The 14,878-nt window shown below is 39.2% G+C and overlaps 1 protein-coding gene across 1 annotated transcript in view; it reads right to left on the reverse strand.

Annotated features, from left to right (window-relative positions):
* Positions 1-14,878, reverse strand: part of PCNT (pericentrin) — a 97,550-nt gene that overhangs the window by 48,654 nt on the left and 34,018 nt on the right. Inside the window, exons 23-32 of the mRNA XM_009320827.1 lie at positions 13,589-13,740; positions 12,553-12,767; positions 11,872-12,083; positions 10,186-10,348; positions 8,937-9,080; positions 7,531-7,600; positions 5,728-5,801; positions 5,565-5,603; positions 447-676; positions 5-16 (exon numbers count right to left, since the gene is read on the reverse strand). Of these exons, the coding sequence (XP_009319102.1) occupies positions 5-16; positions 447-676; positions 5,565-5,603; positions 5,728-5,801; positions 7,531-7,600; positions 8,937-9,080; positions 10,186-10,348; positions 11,872-12,083; positions 12,553-12,767; positions 13,589-13,740 (1,311 nt within the window). The remainder of the gene's footprint in view (positions 1-4; positions 17-446; positions 677-5,564; positions 5,604-5,727; positions 5,802-7,530; positions 7,601-8,936; positions 9,081-10,185; positions 10,349-11,871; positions 12,084-12,552; positions 12,768-13,588; positions 13,741-14,878) is intronic.

The following is a 14,878-nucleotide window of genomic DNA, read 5'->3' on the forward strand; positions in this document are numbered from 1 at the left end:
TTTCTATAGCTTGTTCCTGTAAACCCAGCCAGAGATAATGAAAATCTTTTTAAAGAAATTTTGCATTTCATTAAAATATTGAGTATAAGAAAAAATTGGGGTTTGTTTTTGTGGTGAAAAAACTGTGGTCACTTAAAAATAATTAACAACTTTTAGTAGTCCTGAAAGCATAGCTAAAATTACAGGGAAGGAAAAAAAACCTTTGACTCCAAGATACATACAAACTACAATGAGAAATTAATAAAACAGAAAAAATTATCCTGTAATACTACAGAAAGGGAATTAAAAACTACCTTTTTTCTTGTAAAAGAGTAGAATACCAAAGTCTTAATTTCAAACAAAACAGAAAGTATCCCATTTTACGAACCATCTTCCAAGTCTCAGTCACAAACTAGGAGTATTTATCACCTCCAAAAGCATGGAAATGTGGTACCAAGCTTGCTTACATCCATGAATTGCCGCTGGTTTTTAAGCTGTTTTTCAAGAACTTGAATTTGCTGTTTTAATTCAGCAACCTCCAATAACTGTGTAGCCAGGTCCTGATTACTGTGCAGCTGTTCTTCCAGTTCCACCTCCAAAACTTTCATTTGAGAACGTAAGTTGGAATGGTCCTTTTCTGCCTGACATTGAAGCTCTAATTTCTCCTTTGCTAAGAATTCTACTTCCTTGAGTAGACCTGAATAAGAACGCAAAAATAACAAAGTTGTCAGTGCAGGCTGCAAAAATCAAATTGAGATTAAAAATTCAGATACTTTGGACAGCATCAAAACCAAAGAAAAAAAATCTTCTGAGATGGTCTGTAAGAGACACAAAAGGAAGTGTGATACTTGACTGCCCATTGCGTCTCTGAAAGCCACCTCTGTTAAGACTACTGTATGATGTAGTAAAGGAGAACATGGGCATCTCTTCTCAATCGCAAAGTAAATCCTGGTTGGAGATATTCTGGGCACATAGAAAGCTTTCACCTTCACCCCTGGAGACCTCACAATTCCAGAGAGCCCCATCTCACCTGACCAGGAGTCCTTCAAATTCCCTCACTAGGTCCTTGCCCTCTCAACCCCAGTTCCACACTCTTCCTGCCCCAGAAGCTCTTTCCAAGCCACACCAGATCCTCAATCCTCCAAATTCACTCCATTCCAGATGTGCTCCATCCCTAAATTTAAGCCCCACACCCCACTGTCAGCCACCTAGTCTCTCATACCCATCCTTCTGACTGCCCCATCCTTCACTGTTCTATCCTAAATCCTTGCCACCCCTTCCATCCCAACTTCCCATCCTACTTCAAATCTCTTCTCAATCAAGACATCCAATACAGAATTCTCAATTCCTCCAAACTGTCATGCCGAGATCCTCCTTAGACCTCCAACATCCAGTCTCAGGTCAGCCTCTAAATTACTCCTCTGCCTTGTACCATGCTGGATACTGCTGCTATCTACACTGTTGAGTTAACAACCAGTCCATCTTTTCAGTGGCCACCGGTGCCCAGCCCTACCCTGAAGCTAGCTGCTACGAGAAAGCAAAGTTAATCTTTTTCTCTGAACCTGAGTGGGGATTAAAACCCAGAGAAAAACCACACTTACAGAAAATTAGTCCAGTTCTGAAGCTACAAAGGCAAGAAACACCTAGAAAAAAGATGGCACATATTTGCCCTAGACAGACTGCAAAAGAAATACCGCAGTTATAAAAACATACATAGCTCAAGATTATTTAAGTTATCAAGAGCTAATTTATACCTACAAACTGCATTTTCAATTAGTTGGATGCACTGAATACACTGTTTAGGAGACCCAAACTGAGTCTCTACTGTGAATGCACTTGGAGCAAAACCATTTTAATGTGAATATAGCTAAAAAGTAAACTGAACACGAAAATAGAAGTCTGGCTATTTAGTATTTAAAGCAAAGTCCTGCAAGAGCTCATTATTTTGCTTTCCAAATGTTCCATTATTCATCCTAAATGTTTTCAGTCATAGAGGAAAAGTCAAGTCTATGATTCCAACAAGGACCTTAACTGGTCGTCCAGCCCAGTTCCCAGAATGGGACAATTCTCTTTTCCAAGCATGATCCACTCAATCCACATGATTTCTGACCTAACATTTTTTTTAAGTTGCTGTTACAAACCTTCAAAAACAAAAGTGATACCACAGCCTCCTTATAACATCTTTTCTAGTGCTTCACTCTCCACAGGTATTTAATTAAATTTCTAGACACTTTAAAATAAGCCAAGAAACGTGAACGTTTCTATGTTCATACTTAAGAGGATAAGCATCACAAGCGCAGAATGATGCAATAGCATTTACATTAAACATTGGGGAAAATGTCGCCACAGTAAGGATAAAGGAACAGAGCGTGCAGGTACTATAAAGTCTCTGTCTCTGGAAATTAAAGAGGCTGGACAAAGAGAAACAAATAAAATACATTCTGTTTTGGGACAAAAATACAGACTAAATGAGCTCTCGAGGCCCACAGCAACCCTGTGATTCCATGATTTAGTCACCTTGGTCTCTTACTGTAGCAACCATACTTTCTCTGCCTTAAGACAATATTAAAATATGCAAGATAAACTAAAGGTTAACTGAGCAAAAGAAAACGTAGCAGATATGGAACTGTTCCAGATTCTTATACCATTTGTCAGGTTTGCTAAGCACCCATGGTAGCTTTTGAAACCAACTGAAATGGACATAGAATTGCTTATCAGTCACTTGAATTCTTTGAGATGCATAGCATACATCTACACTGCCAATGTGAGAGCATGACACACACCAGCTGAAGGAAAAAAAACCATTTTGTTTTGCAGTCACTCTAGACAATGTGTTAAGAGCCCTGCCCTCCCTTACATATGGGTATACTGGTTCCTGCCATTTTAAGTTTGCTATTAGCTGATAAATACAAATCACAAGATTAATAAAGGACTTTGAGGTACTGCTGGAGATATACACACAGACTACGTATCTCAAAAAGCTCTAGTCCTGGTAAGTACTTTCTGCCTTTGAGTGATAATCCACAACTACATTCCAACTACATTTCACTCCAAGCAGTAATTTTGCAAACTCACAATTACCAAGAGCAGTATCTCAGATGCCTACACAATAACAACTGTGCAACCGTTGTGCCACACTCCCTACTTTCTCTAGCACAGTGCTAAATAATCACATGAACTAAGCTTCAAGTTTCCTAATCAAATGTTCATTGAGTTGTGGATGTAACTCAGGCTCTGGCAGAATGCATGCAGGTAAATGAAGAGTCTCCCCAAATGCAATTTCTCTCACAATCCACTTGGAGCTGCAATAGCCTCCTGACATCATGAGATGCAACACAGCAAGTTATGCAAGGCTGAAACACACAGCCCAGAAAAAAGCCGACAGTCTGAATTCCATTAGGAGACTGAATCCCAGCCATATCTGCACAACAGAGAATATCTTTTACCAAGTGCTGTGTTTTGCCAAGCAGATGGGAATAAAATAGCACACTACTGTATTTGCTTACACATGGTGCACAGAGGAGGGCAAAGTATAGTGTGTACAGATATATGTGCACCCACAGGAACGGCACATAAGTAGACTGACCCACTGAGAAAAGAACTGATGCTTTTGTGAAAACAAGCACAGGAATTTTTCCTTCTATACCCTAAGAAACATGGTCATTAACGAGTTGATGGCTTCTTTTTAGCTTCAAAAGGAACACTATTGCTTTCTGAGGAACAAAATACTGATTAGATAAAACTGAAATAAACAGTCATAGTCACCTCCTCAGACAGAAATGCAAGTTAATGGAAAAAAGTAATTAGGCTAACAGATTTTACATGGAATTGAAAATGTTTCATAGAAAGCAGGTATCAAATTTTGGCAATCTCAGTAAGTGTAATCTGTTTGAGCAATGGGTTGGGTTTTTTGTTTTTTGGGGTTTTTTTTAAGCGCACGTTCCCCAAGTGTATAAATATAATTTCAAGCAACATGAATAGATCATCAGATCACAGATTAGTTTCTTTCTAGGGACAAACCTGCTATTTACTAATGCTAATTCAAATCATGCAATTCGACTTTGGTAATGCCCCGGCACACTCCTCCCCGCTCCCAAGATCATCATTAGCAAATACCAAGCTCCATTCTAAGTGCATTTTATTAGCAAGGCCATTCTCATCATATTAGTACTCCACATCAAAAAAGGGAGGAGGCATCAGCTTTTCAAGAAAAAAGCCATGTCAATCAACTCCAAACAATATGATTTTTATTTATCATATTTCCCATATACTACAAACAATTCCAAACCAGAGGAAGAGTACTACAGATGGCTGGGGTGGGGGAAAGGGGATGAATTATAGGGCTCAGCACTTGCAGCAAATGCAACTGTTCAAGTCCTAATGAGCTGCTGGCAAGAGGGGGACTGCAGGTACTGGGAGAACATCAATCCCCAAATACACTCTAACCAGCTAGGTTAGACATTCCCTCTCATTGAACAGGCAGCAGCAAATTTCAGGACAGTGAGGTGGTTACCAAAAATATGTTAAATAAACATAGTGTTTGAGAGAGATCTGAATGGACAGAAGGAATAAAGATAGAGTTACAGGCAAGACAGCCCAGTGCAGCTTTTTAACTCTAACTGGAATTTACCTAGATAATTTTTTTTTTATTCACCTGAGGTACTTGGTTTACCCAGCTCACACCCTTTGGGGGAAAAGAAAAAGGTCTAGAAACAAGAGACAGTGAATATTGCAAGAGAACACATCTATGAACATATATGTGCGTATAAATAAAATTAATCTAAAAACATGGTAAGAGTTTTATTTTGAGTAGACCACAAAACATAATCATGGCAGCTATGAATTTATCAGATCTAAATGTTTGCTACTCAGGAGTTAAGTATGCACACTTTAGTTTAGGAGGGGAAAAAAAAAAAGATGCCTCTTTCAATTTGCCACCTACAAATTTTACTTCAGCATTAGACTTCCAAAGTCAGTGTAAAACTACGTATCCTTCTTGCTTGTTTTCGGTTTCATCTTTCCTCCCATAACTAGCCTTCCTTACCATTCTGCTCTCCCCTTCTTTTTTCTGATCTACCTATCCATTCAATTACATTTCTCTAGTCTCCCTTAGACTTCCTTCAGTTCTTGCTGGGTTTTTTTTTTTTTAGCTCTCCATTTTACATCACCTCATATATTTTTTTCTTTTTTTCCCCCCTTTAAATTTATAATTTTAACAGCCCACTGTGTATCATTAGAAGTTCACAGCAAGCTTACAACCTACTCCATCCCCCTCAAAGGAAAAATGAAGCTGGCAAACATGAAGGTAATGGCACAATGTATTTTAAGCCTAACAGCAGCAAAACATTTTTTTTTCCCCTTTAAATATTGACCAGTGAATTGAGTATTTTTAGTTTTAGTTGTCTTCTGATGCATCACAGAAATGGTAACTTTTTTTTGCCAAGATAGTCATAATCCCAGTAATTTCTTGGGCCTATTTATGAAGTACTATTCCTCTTTGTTAAAATAAAATCAAAACTATCAAGTCCTTCACTCAGTGTTACAGCAACACAAACAAGAAAAATCCCACACTCATTATTACAAACCTGAACCTTCTTTTTGTGCTACATTAGCAACAGGTGTTCCTAGAAATCAAAATAAAGACATGTACAAGACAAGAATAGGACGTTGTGATCTATTCCATCTTCTAAATCACTAAAAATTCATATGTAATACAGATAGTGCCTACCTTCTATATTTGGCAAAAATGCACTTCATCTTTATTATGACACAAAGCTGCTGCTGACATACGTTGATCCATGTCTGTAATTGGACTACAGCTACTGCAGAAATGGTTTTACATTATAACCATGCAAGCTTGTTGCAACATTCTTGGCTAGTCATTTACACATTTTTCTAAGACAATCAATATTCTCTTTTCACAATTTTCCCCAGACAGAGATGGAATAATTAATGCCTAAAACCCCTCTTTTAGTTCCTGCCAGGGGACTCAAAGCAGGATTCAAGTCCAGCAGGACTCACTGGCACAGACTTACAGACTCTGTAATCTGTCATACATTCCCATGACACACAGACATATTGTGTTCAACAATATCATGGAACTATTTTGCGTTTCCTGTGGGACATATTATTCTAGGCCATACTCACCATTGTAAAGCAAGCACAACATGCATTTAGTTTCAGTTACAGCTCCTGAATCTATTTATGTTCTGCTGTCTTTCCCCTGAGGAAGAGAGGTCTTCCCCCACCTCTTCCTCTGCTTACTAGGGCAAATGAGCGTAGACTCTATCAGCCAGGACAATCTGCACAAGACCACTGTTCAATTTTCTCTTAAGGCAATAGTAAGATATTATTAAGATGTCATATGAGAGGTCAGAGACAGACACACTTTTAATACTAACACATGTACTATACTTTTTAATAGGGCCTGTAGCAACAGGACAAGGGGTAATGGTTTTAAACTAAAGAGGGTAGATTCAGACTAGATATAAGGAAGAAATTTTTTATGATGAGGGTGGTGAAACACTGGCACAGGTTGCCCAGAGAGGTGGTAGATGCCCCATCCCCGGAAACATTCAAGGTCAGGTTGGATGTGGCTCTGAGCAACCTGATCTAGTTGCTGGTGACAGGGCTGGAAGGCATGTCCTATGAGGAATGGCTGAGGACTCTGGGTTTGTCTAGTTTGGAGAAGAGGAGGCCGAAGGGCGACCTCATTGCTCTCTGCAGCTTCCTGAGGAGGGGAAGTGGAGAGGGAGGTGCTGATCTCTTCTCCCTGGGATCCAGGGACAGGACGTGTGAGAATGGTTCAAAGCTGTGCCAGGGGAGGTTTAGACTGGACATTAGGAAGAATTTCTTTACCGAGGGGGTGGTCAAACACTGGAACAGGCTTCCTAGAGAGGTGGTCGATGCCCCAAGCCTGTCCGTGTTTGAGAGGCATTTGGACAATGCCCTTAATAACATGCTTTAACTTTTGGTCAGCCCTGAAGGGGTCAGGCAGTTGGACTAGATGATCATTGTAGCACCCTTTCAACTGAAATAGTCTATTCTATTCTAGTTGAAGATGTCCCTGCTCATTGCAGGAGGGTTGGACTAGATGACCTTTAAAAGGTTCCTTCCAACCCAAACCGTTCTATGATTCTATGTACATGAGTATTTTGATTGCACTATATTTGAAAGGTTGAGTGCAGAGCCAAAAGGAAGAAAACAGAAGGATGGCAGCCCACAAGAGCAGGACAATGGTAGAGTCAAGAGTCAGGAGAGAGGTGAAAAGCAGCAAGGTGAAGAGAAGATGAGGTAGGGGAGAGGCGAGAGGCAGACAAGAGTTGCAGAGGAATGATACAGCAAGGCTGAAAGCCAGGCAGGAGTCTACAACAGAGGCTTTGCAACATATAGACTCTGTCCAGTCAAACACACCCCTCCTATAGAATTTGGGTTGATACCCTGAAACCTAGAGTCTTTACATTCCTCTACTACTGACAATGGAGAAATTCACTAGAAAACTGTTTCTTGCTGTCTTTATTTCTGACCTAAGCGTGCACTATGTACAACTACCTGTTACGTAGTCTGCTCAGGCAGTAAATATCTATGCAACATAGCTGAAGTTGGCATCGTGGTGATATAGCTGAGGGTAGCGTAATGTTGGCATTAGCAGAAATGAAAAGGCAATGATCCCAAATGATAAATTTCTACTGGAATATGATACAGAGAAATTCACTTACAGAAGTATTAGAATAACATTAAGGCTGCAAATTCAAGAAGTCAAAACTATATAATGCTATTTAAATGATTTAAAGATTCATCATTAAGAACAAGCATAAGCTAGTCTTGAGTTCCTGCATAGTGCAAGTCACATAACATATCTGAATTTTCTTCTGTGAATCAAAAAAAAAAAAAAAAAAAAACCCACTTACATGTAAGCCAGCTATATTACACTGAGATTCTTCAGGGTCTTTATTAAATCACTGCTGTCACTGTTAAAGTGTGTGCTCCTTCTTTTGCAGCGTGAGTTATCACAGCACCAACTTCCACTCATTAAGTGTTATTAGACTCCACCCAGCATGTTGAAGAGTTCCCCTTTATCCTACTCCACTTCCCTACAAAAGCTCCCTATAGATACCTTACATCATATCACATACTCTGTGGGGCTGACGTAGTGATGGAGTCAGGGAAGGAGTTATGTAGACTGCTTATTTGCACCTACTTATCTGAGTTTGATTTGGTATTTCAGTGGCTGTCTTTGGCTTGCAGTGAGTCACCCTTTACATAAAAGTTTAAGATACTTGCCTCACCTTATCCTCTCCAACAACACTACCTCATTCAGCTTTTTCAACCCATGTACTTTCCTTTAAAAACCTAAACACATTTTGAGCTTGATCATTAAAATCTTTCCACAGTCACCCTTACTGATCACGTGTGTGTGTTTTGACAGGACAAGGCTGGGGAGCAGGGGAAAAAGCTTACGTATGAAACTAAGTACACATCATCACAACAATTTTTTCATAATTCAATAATTCAAATAATCTTCCAGGAGTATTTTATTTCTTCCATCATTATTAAGCTATCTCCTTAGTCCTGGAAGCAGTCAAAAGCCCTGAAGCTCCAACTCTTCTCTTTGACTGCAGTGTCAAATAACCAGCATTTCAGTTACTAACTAGGTGCTAATTAACTGTTGCAACTAACTACCTGTAGTTAATACATGCCTCTATTTTCTCAGGCACTTCCCATTTCTAACTAAGCATAAGACTACAGCAGTACTCTTCAATAACAGTACTATCTTCCTATAAGCAAAGAATCAGCTGCTTTGTTTTCTTTTCTGCTTTTACAGGAAGACCCTGCTAACCTCTGTACCAGACTGAGCTGCTCACTAGGTCATCAAACCAAAGACTGAAACACATTGCAGTGTGCCCTGACTAGAGACAATTTCATTTTCCACTAACAGGGTCATACCCACTCCTCACCAAGAATTGCTTGCTCCTGGGTTAGCTCCTGGAAGCGTTCACGCATATTCTCCAGCTCCATAACAAGGCGACGCTCTGATTCCTCTTTCAGGTTCAAGGCCTCTTCCAATGCAGCTTTTTCTGCAACATAGCCTTCGATAATGCCTAAAATTCCAAGTCAGAATGCAAATAAAGCAGTAGACAAACTCATCTATTAGAAAAAAAAGCAGCTCGAAAACATGAATAAACAATTTTATGCAAACAATGGAAGGTGACATAGAAAGGAAGACATGCAAGACTACTTAAATTTACATTGTAGCTAGGCTTTTTGAAGTATTTTAAGGAATAAAGTGGACCAGTTAATGTATTCTAACAGATTTTATGAGGCTGCCATGTCACAAAACATCTCCAAACACGTGGAACATATATGAGGATTGTTAAGCCTTGATGGCATGGGTTGACCTCACAACACAGGACAGCATGATACATCCTCTGCTGGGGGCTGAAGTTCAAAGAAATACAATCTCCAAAAAGTAAGATCAAGTGTTAGATTCAGAGCCCAAGAAATCCAGGAATGATTCACAGAAAGAAAGGAAACAGGATTTTGGAAAGACCAAATAAGCCTAAAGGAGTATGACTGAGAAGAGGAATGGAAAGCAGATGCCATGATTAGGGAGAGAAGCTCAACTTGAAGGACACGGAAACCCTGAAAGATTCTCCCACATAAAGAAGACGACCAAGTCGTAATGTTCACAAGGTGGAATTAGACTGACGATATGCAGTCTGTGATAGCGTTGAGACCAACAGCCTCAGCCTTTCTGTCTCTTCTTACAGAATCTCTTTATGCCTGCACTACTATCAAACATTGCTCTAGTTCATGCTGAACCCTTCCAAGGTCAGACAGGTGGGCTGATTTACACCAGGAGTATATGTTCTTTTCAATAATCCAAGCTCCCATGTTTAGACATGCAGGAACACAAACCGCTGTTTTAAAAAATTATGGTATTTTTCACACGCAGTCAATGGTATAAGTATAGGACTAAGCACTATCACACTTGCCCCAGAGAAATGCAATTCTGATGAAGAGAGTTTAGTAGATTTGCAAGAGAAGACCCAAGCTGCAAGTAATTTAGTCATCTGAAAGGCAGAAAATGGATTATAGACAGGCAAATCAACAACAAAAGACACAAAAGCGTATCATAAATATTTGGAAGAATGAGCTATGAGTAAGTGACACTGAAATCTCTTCCTATTGGTTTCATTTTCTTACCCTCTGCTTTATGAAGCTCTAGTGCCAGCTGATTCTTGGCCTCACTTTCCTCACTGAGGCACTCCATTAGTTCCTGGTGCTGACTAACCACTTGGGCAGTTTCCTGATTTTGGCGGCTGAATTCTTCTTCAAATTGTGCATGGTTTTCATGCATTTTCTCCAGCTAAAAGTAAACAATTTCCCTAGCATCAGATCTTGGATGCACATGCAATGTAACAATACTACAGACATTTAAACAAAAACCCTCATAATTTTTTATAACATTTATGCATTAAGGTCCAGGTTTTGAATTTTCATTTTAGTTCTAGGTTGACTGGCCAAAAACCCCTGGACACTTTGGTGACTCCCTGTACTAACATACCTGTATTTTTGCCACAAAACTTACTTAGGTATATAAGTTTCTTTACTGTGTGTAAAGAGAGATACCCCCCTGTTGGCTAAACTGCTCAGCTTGACACTTCCTGAGCCACTTGAAATTCAAAGCATCCTCGCACTTAAATTCTTCAAGAGATTCAGGCATGTCTAACAGACAGTGAAGTCAATATATCATCAGGTTTCCAAGGTATGGCACTGGTTCTCTAAGACTATGTATCTTGCATTCCTACATGCAGTGTCTCAAGTTCAAAGGAAAGGAATAGAGGAGCCCCATTCCCATTAAGTTTATACTTAGCTTATCCCAGTGGATAGAACATTTCACAGACGTAAGCAAAGTATGCTTGAATGCAGCTGATAAGGATGACCTAGAATCTAGATTGGCCATGGCTTGGGCAAGTGCTTTAACCACAAGTTAGCTACATGCTAGTGGAACTGGTACCAGTACCCAGAAGTCCAAACTTAAGCACCTCATTCTAGAAGGGATTTTTTTTTTTTTTTTTTTTTTTAAATGGTGAGTATACGTTTCACCATCTCAGACACACCATTCAGACTCTTATCTCTGGGTTGCACAAAATACCTGATGAGAAGATGAATTTCAGATATATTCCTTCCCTTCAGATTTTCTTTTAAATTCGGGGCTTCTTTACTTAACAAACTAATTACTGTAGCACTAAATTCAATCCTCTAAATGTATACAGTACTTGGGTATCTACCTCAGGTTTACAACTTCTCTTCACAAAGCTGAATGTCTAGACACTGCAAAACTCAGTATGGGAATACTCAAATTCTTTTATGATATTGAGTTCAGCTCCTTTTATCACAGTTAAGCAGTATATAATTACAAGGATGTTTGCTTGCTGCTATCTACATATTCCGAAAACATTTAAACATGGGACTGAGTTTTCTTGAACCTCCTTATCAATGGTGAAGAAGCACTGATGTGAAGTGCGATAAAAAACCCTCAAATCCCCCTAACTCTTGGTCTCCTGAAGTTACCAAATACATCTAAAATCCTAGTTTAATCTAAAATCTACTTAAGGCAACCAACTTATAGCCTTCCTACAGGATCTGCTAGGAGAATAAAAAAGTCGTTAAAGTCTCATTTATAAGAAATGATCAAATAAGGGCAAAATCTTCATTGTAAGAAGCAGCGGATGCACATGCCTCCCTATACTGATAAACAGATTTTGTCTGAATACATGACAAGTTCTTTTTAGCATCCAGTCCTACAGGGTGCTAAATACACAAGCCTTAAAACGGATTTCATATTTGCAGTATAGTTATACATCTATACAGATTAAAAAGTTTTACTTGTTTAGTTGATTCTGTAACCAGTTCCAGAAGTCTCTCCACTGCAGTGCGCAAACGATGACCAATTTTCAATATCATTTCTTCATTTTCACATGCCAATTCCGGCTTTGCAAAAACACTTTCACATAAGTATTGGCTCAAGTCAGACCCCTCATCAGTCACTGAAGACAGCTGGTTGTGTTCTGCAAGAGTTTCATCAAGCAGCTCATCTACTGAAAACAAGCAAGCTATTTAAAAACACAGAAAAATGACACAGAACTGGCCATTCAGACAACAACTGAAATCAGTGACACTGGTTAGTCCTGAAGATGTATTACAAGGTGAAAACTTTTACACATCAATAACTCAATGTTGACAAATCAAGACAGTCTTTCACATCATTTGGAAATATTGTGCTATACATCAGCGCCTGAAACTCTGCATTCACCAAGTTCACCTTTCCTGCCCTATAATCCATTCAGCCTTTTCCAGTAACATTCTAGTATTTGCACTATTAAGAGAATTAAAATGAAAGAACGCTGATAGACACTATCTTAAGCGTGGAGCAACTTTGAAAGAGACACAGAAAACACTGCAACAAGACATATCCCCTTTCTGAACCTCATCCATATAAAAGGAAATGAAAAGGCGTTTTTCAAGAACATGAATTGACTACATCCAGTTATGCAGATTTGTACTCACCTTTTTCTAGGTGATGTTTTTCTTTGGCTTTGAAATACTGCATGAATCCCATTTCTTCCATAATACTGTGACTTTCTCTAGAATCTCCAGAAGCCAGACTGTCATCAAGGCAAAGACCAATCTTGCTACAGATAAGGTCCTCAATAGCTATTGTGGCCTTCACCAACTCCATAAGCCATTTCAAAAGATGCTGATAAGATTCCTGCAGTTTTTTCCTAGAACAAAAGCATAATCGAACACTTCAAAAATTCCATGCACTTGATTTAAAAGATACTTTGAACCTACTGAAAAACTGACAGTCTAAAATGGATATCTTGCCATAGTTTGACAGTTATCAGCGAAGATAATTCAGATGACTCACAAAAAACCAAGGCCATTTTCAGAGCAGACTCAGCAAAAAAACTTTGTCTTTTCCACAGTTAGATGGAGACATCACACTGCAGTCACAAGCATTTCAGGCTTCCACATCTGTGGAAGCACCAGTAGGGAGAACACTTTCACTAGTATAGTATCTGTGACATCAAAATAACTAGGGGTGTTCTGGCAGAGTAGACAACAAAAATTGTAATTATGAAAACATTTTAGGTTTAAGAAAAACAGTAAGCCAGTTTCTTAAGGGTGAGAGAGAGGGAATTCTTCTAGAAGCTTATTCAGCACAACGGCTTCTCTAACCCACACATTCCAATGACATATCAAACCAATCCACATTGCACTGAAAGGTTTCTGTGACCAAGAGGCTTTCTCCACTTCCTAGCTTTTTCCAAGATTATAGACAGTGGAAACCCCAAAAGACCGAAGTCTCCATCAGACCACAAGAAAACAAGGAAGAAAAAAAAAAATCTTGCTCTCCATATCAAGATAGGTTGGTAATTAAAAAACCTCAAAAAAACTTGTAAATAAAACCAATATATCATCATCCTACACTTAACTTGAGCTGGCTTAATTTTGCCTAGTTATTGACGTCTTTATGAAAAGTGAGGGAACAAGCAAATAAAAAACCAACCACTAAGCATTATGTAACCCAAGATGTACAAACCTTTCATCATTGGATTGCTCAATATCAGATCTCAACATGGATACCAAATTCCCTCCTTCTTGGTTTTCTCTGTCCCGCCGCTGAAGGAGTGTCTCCAGTTCAGAGTTGGTCTCCTCTATTTCACGGTTTAAAGACTCCACTTTCTTTTCCAGCTGTGGAAAATACAGTAACAAGGCAACATAGTCGATCATTTTGCCTGAACGACAAACTTCACCCAATGATCTTACCCTTCATCACTTTGTATATAATCACACAATCATCGTCTGCTGTTATACAAATTTGCTTCTGCAAGTACTAGAAATGAAGGACAGCAGAAAGACTAAAATGAATGGTTATTTTTTTAGTTCTGCTTTTCTGATGTTGATTTTGCTTCAGGGAGCTGCCTTACTTGCATTTCAGACTCAGTACATACAAGCAATGCAAAAAGCTTGTAAAAACTTTGCATCATACTTTAGTTTGCTTTCATTGTTATGCCTCAAAGACACAAAGCAATGTCCTAGCATAAATTTTGACGCTGTAGCACACAAACCTGAACAGCAACCTGATCCAGTACCATCAGTGCCAGCTAACTTTCTTCTTTGCTTTATAAGCTCTGCCTGAAAACAAGTTTCTAGAAAAATGTCTTCTCTCCTCATGTTTGTATGTTCAGATGACACCTCCATCTCATTAAAATATATATATACACACACACCCCTGACCCCTAGATTTTGCTGCCAAACAAATCAGTACTATTTTGTTAGAAACTTTGTCTCATAAGTAAGCCAACAAATTAGTCAAAATATCTACCTGGGAATGTCCTGGTTTCAGCAGGGATAGAGTTAATTTCCTTCCTAGTAGCTGGTACAGTGCTGTGTTTTGGATTTAGGGTGAGAACAATGTTGATAACACACCAATGTTTTAGTTGTTGCTAGGTAGCGTTTACACTAGTCAAGGACTTTTCACCTTCCCATGCTCTACCGACTGCTTCCAGCACAAGAAGCTGGGAGGGGGCACAGCCAGGACAGCTGACCCAAACTGGCCAAAGGGATATTCCATACCATATGATGTCATGCTCAGTATATAAAGGTGGGGGAAGAAGAAGGAAGGGGGGGACGTTCGGAGTGATGGCATTTGTCTTCCCAAGTAACGTTTACACACGATGCGGAGTCCTGCTTTCCCGGAGATGGCTGAACACCTGCCTGCTGACAGGAAGTAGTGAATGAATTCCTCGTTTTGCTTTGCTTGCGTGCACAGCTTTGCTTTACCTATTAAACTGTCTTTATCTCAACCCACGAGTTTTCTCACTTTTAC

Source organism: Pygoscelis adeliae, unplaced genomic scaffold, assembly GCF_000699105.1.
Source record: "Pygoscelis adeliae isolate BGI_AS28 unplaced genomic scaffold, ASM69910v1 Scaffold63, whole genome shotgun sequence".
NCBI classification, from domain to species: Eukaryota; Metazoa; Chordata; class Aves; order Sphenisciformes; family Spheniscidae; genus Pygoscelis; species Pygoscelis adeliae.